Source organism: Cebidichthys violaceus, unplaced genomic scaffold (genome assembly GCF_023349555.1).
Source record: "Cebidichthys violaceus isolate CVI_PGR_0920_01 unplaced genomic scaffold, fCebVio1.0.p SCAF_313, whole genome shotgun sequence".
NCBI lineage: Eukaryota > Metazoa > Chordata > Actinopteri > Perciformes > Stichaeidae > Cebidichthys > Cebidichthys violaceus.
This window is the reverse complement of record NW_027176499.1, coordinates 45,001-49,316: the sequence shown is the minus strand read 5'-3', so window position 1 is coordinate 49,316 and position 4,316 is coordinate 45,001. Positions and strand designations below refer to the sequence as shown.

Here is a 4,316-nt window from a genome sequence, read left to right as displayed (position 1 = left end):
TTCCTGAATATTCTCTTGTCGCCTATTTTCCATTTTCATCCTCAGTTCCAGTTTCTCTCGTTTCATTTCTTTCACTCCTCCTTTTGTCTTTGCACATCCTCTCATCTCTTCTCTCTCATCCTTCTCTTCTGTTCCCTCTGTGTCCTCCTCCACGCTTCCCTCTCGCACGTCGTAATCATCCCGCCGTTCATTCTCTCACTCTCACCGTCACCAACGACCTTCATCCCTCCGTCTTGCTCTTGTGATCAGATACACGTGGGTGACGGGTCGAGAGCCGCTCACCTACTACGACATGAACCTGTCGGCACAAGACCACCAGACCTTCTTCACCTGCGACTCGGACCACCTCCGGCCCGCTGACGCCAGTGAGCAAACACGAGCGTGTCCATACAGTGTCTCTCACACACACACACACACACACACACACACACACACACACACACACACACACACACACACCCCGTCTGACGTCTCTGTGTGTTTGTTTGGTGGCAGTTATGCAGAAGGCGTGGAGGGAGAGGAACCCACAGGCTCGCATCTCCGCCGCACACGAAGCCCTGGAGCTGGAGGAGTGAGTTCACCTCCTCGTCTCTCGTCCTCTCTTTGTCTCTGTGGTACAATCTGTCCTCCGAGACGAGCCGGCCGTCCTCTAGAACAGTCGCGCGTCGATGCAGGACAGCGGATCCAGTTGCGTCTCGAGGGACGGCCGTTTGATTTAATGCGTTTCGATGTACGACGACAATTCTGCTGATTTCTATATTTTCATTTTCATACAATGAGTCTATAATAAAACGGTTGTAGCAGAAATACAGACACTCACACCCTGATGTTACTCACAGCCATCATCATGCATTCTGTTACATCAGAGTTCTACTTTCTACTATTTTCCACCAGATTGAGACTTTTTTTTTTTTTTTTTTGCCTTTTGGGTAAAAACATGTTGTTGGTTTTTTTTCTGGGTTATTGCTGCTGTATTATGAGGCCCTGCAGTGTTTGATGCAATGCATCATTGACACGTCCCAGACTGGTGAATATAATAAAAAAATAATAAATCCCAAAATCATTTTTGTCTCCATAAAGGTTTAAAATTCTGAAAATGGATGAATATTTGGTTGTGATGATCAAGAGAGAAGTCTGTGAAAGAGAAGGATATTATATATAAAAAGGGGACACCAAAGGGTTAAATGATTTTTAGCTGAGAGCAGTGATGAATATTCATCATGATGAGACACACACACACACACACACACACACACACACACACACACACACACACACACACACACACACACACACACACACACACACACACACACACACACACACAGTGAAACTCTCAGGAAGTCTGAGGAGCATATGACACACGCTCCATCCATGTTTCATTTCTCCTTAAGAAGTGAAGCCGTGTGTTTTTAACTGGAACTTTAACGTCTTTTTTTTTTTTTTTTTTGAATCCCGTTCTAATTAAAGCAGGTCGTCTTTTAGAGCACGCTCGTGTCTCCGCGCACGTCGGACACGGAGGGACCGTTCAACGCTCAAAGACACTCGATGAAAGGACATCTCGGCCTCCTTATTCGTGATGTTTTTGTTTTGATTGTGAGCCCTTAAAATGAAGCAACATCTGGCTGAGTGAAAGAGTTCTCCACGAAAAGAAAACGGAAGAAAATAACACAAATTATCACGCAAACTTGATTTTATCTTTTAAATCCAAAAATGCTGATAAACGCTTTCAGTGGCGTCGGTGTCGTACGTTAGCTCTGGCGGTCGGGTCGACTCGGAGGACAGACAGAATTCTGACGGGACGAACCCCGCGAGGGGTGAGCCAAGAGTGAGCCAGCTTTTCTTTGTAATTTCCTCGCTTAAACAGATCCTCGAAACCTCTCCTCCCCTCCTGCAGCTGCGCGACGGCGTACATCCTGCTGGCGGAGGAGGAAGCCACGACCATCATGGAGGCCGAGCGTCTGTTCAAACAGGCGCTGAAGGCCGGAGACGGCTGCTACCGCCGCAGCCAGCAGCTCCAGCACCACGGAGCGCAGTACGAAGCCCAGCACAGTGAGTGTGTGTGTGTGTGTGTGTGTGTGTGTGTGTGTGTGTGTGTGTGTGTGTGTGTGTGTTACACTCATGCGTCTGTTTGCCTCCACCAGGAAGAGACACCAACGTATTGGTGTACATAAAGAGAAGACTGGCCATGTGCTCCAGAAAGCTCGGCCGAACACGAGAAGCTGTTAAAATGATGAGAGATGTAAGTGTACACACACACACACACACACACACACACACACACACACACACACACACACACACACACACACACACACACACACACAGAGAGATTACACGGCTTTTAGCTAGACACGGTGTTGCTGTAACTGCATAACTGATGAACCCTGACGCTCTGTGTCTGCTGACTTTGTGTGCATGTGTCGCCCCCTGCTCGGTATTACATGTAACAACAGTTGTGTGTTTTCCAGTTAATGAAGGAGTTCCCTCTCCTCAGTATGTTCAACATCCACGAGAACCTGCTGGAGTCACTGCTGGAGCTCCAGAACTACGCCGACGTCCAGGCCGTTCTGGCCAAGTACGACGGTGAGGGGCTCGGAAACGCACCAGGCTTTTTCATCCACGCTAGAAATCAATAAAATGTTAAATAAATAAAAAAATATATATTTAAAGACCGAGCAAAGAAAACAACCCCCCCCCCCCCCCAAAAAAAGCGATGAAACCTAGACTCATCTCCTTCACTGAACGCTCTGTCCCCGTCTGCTTTGTGTCCACAGATATTAGCTTACCCAAATCGGCAACGATATGCTACACGGCTGCCTTGCTCAAAGCCAGGGCGGTGTCCGACAAGTGAGTATCTGTCTCCGCCGTTTGGTTCAAGGGTCAGCACTGGGTCAGAGGTCATTTAGCTCTTTGGTTCAAGGGCTGATCGGTGAAATAGCCTTTTCCTTTTAAACTATGCAGACACAGAATAAAAAAAATATATATTTGGTGCTTATTGCTGCATCTCGTTGTTCATTTTGGTTGATTTTTACGTTGATTTTACTGTCAAAATGTGTCGTATTAACCGTTAAATCCCTCATCTTACGCCCTAAAACCCCTCAAAGTCGTCTCCTGCTCCAGCTCTCACATGCATGTTGATCTGAATGCAGTCAAAAGAAGTCTCTTTTTGTTTGGGGGGAGAAACAGTCACTTATTATAGGGATTAATGTGACGAGTGACGTTTTAACGTCTCTATTCGCCACCAAGGGACTTATTTTAAAAAAGCACTTTGATCATATAGTGATGTGCAGTCCCAAGTGAGATTACTGATGTGTGTGTGTGTGTGTGTGTGTGTGTGTGTGTGTGTGTGTGTGTGTGTGTGCGTGCGTGCGTGCAGATTCTCTCCAGAGGCAGCATCCAGACGAGGGCTGAGCACAGCGGAGATGAACGCAGTAGAAGCCATCCACAGAGCGGTGGAGTTCAACCCTCACGTCCCCAAAGTGAGACTCACACACACACACACACACACACACGCACACATCATCTTTTAGCTGATGTAGTGATTTTAATGACATGAAGCATTAGAAATGACATCACAATAAGTGTTTTTTTGGTCAAATTCAGATTAACTGCCGTCGTTTAATCCTGTTCTTCTTCTTCTGTCTTTGTTCCCTCCTCCTCCTCCTCCTCCTCAGTATCTGCTGGAGATGAAGAGTCTGATTCTTCCTCCAGAACACATCCTGAAGAGAGGAGACAGCGAGGCCATCGCCTACGCCTTCTTCCACCTGCAGCACTGGAAACGGGTGGAGGGGGCGCTCAACCTGCTGCACTGCACCTGGGAGGGCAGTGAGTACACACACACACACACACACACACTATTGGATTCACCGTTGAGTACTCAGTAAATACTCGTGTGTGTGTGTGTGTGTGTGTGTGTGTGTGTGTGTGTGTGTGTGTGTGTGTGTGTGTGTGTGTGTGTGTGTGTGTGTGTGTGTGTGTGTGTGTTCTGCAGCGTTCAGAATGATCCCGTATCCTCTGGAGAAAGGTCACCTGTTCTACCCTTACCCCATCTGCACAGAGACGGCCGACCGAGAGCTGCTACCCAGTAAGAGACGCTCCGACACACACACACACACACACACACACACACACACACACACACACACACACACACAATAAGACAGAAACAGTAAAAGCAATTACAATACAAACAAAAGAGATGACGTCACAGTAAGGAACGGAACAAAAACATTCATAACTAGCTTCACAGGTTATTTGAGAGTATATTGTGATTATTGATTAATAATAATACATTGAAACAGTGGAAATATAAT

At 46.9% G+C, this 4,316-nt stretch overlaps 1 protein-coding gene across 4 annotated transcripts in view; it reads left to right on the top strand.

The window, feature by feature from the left end:
• Positions 1 to 253: 253 nt before the first annotated feature.
• Positions 254 to 4,316, top strand: part of LOC137882430 (suppressor of tumorigenicity 7 protein homolog) — a 6,945-nt gene continuing 2,882 nt past the window's right edge. For 2 of the 4 annotated variants that reach the window (XM_068724735.1, XM_068724734.1), the window contains exons 1-9: positions 254 to 365; positions 496 to 571; positions 1,898 to 2,052; positions 2,145 to 2,242; positions 2,472 to 2,586; positions 2,778 to 2,850; positions 3,380 to 3,482; positions 3,678 to 3,828; positions 3,995 to 4,087. In XM_068724735.1, the coding sequence (XP_068580836.1) occupies positions 293 to 365; positions 496 to 571; positions 1,898 to 2,052; positions 2,145 to 2,242; positions 2,472 to 2,586; positions 2,778 to 2,850; positions 3,380 to 3,482; positions 3,678 to 3,828; positions 3,995 to 4,087 (937 nt within the window). In that variant the 5' untranslated portion in view covers positions 254 to 292. Of the gene's footprint in view, positions 366 to 495; positions 572 to 1,867; positions 2,053 to 2,144; positions 2,243 to 2,471; positions 2,587 to 2,777; positions 2,851 to 3,379; positions 3,483 to 3,677; positions 3,829 to 3,994; positions 4,088 to 4,316 lie in introns of all 4 variants that reach the window. The other 2 variants (XM_068724733.1, XM_068724732.1) reach the window with 2 other exon arrangements.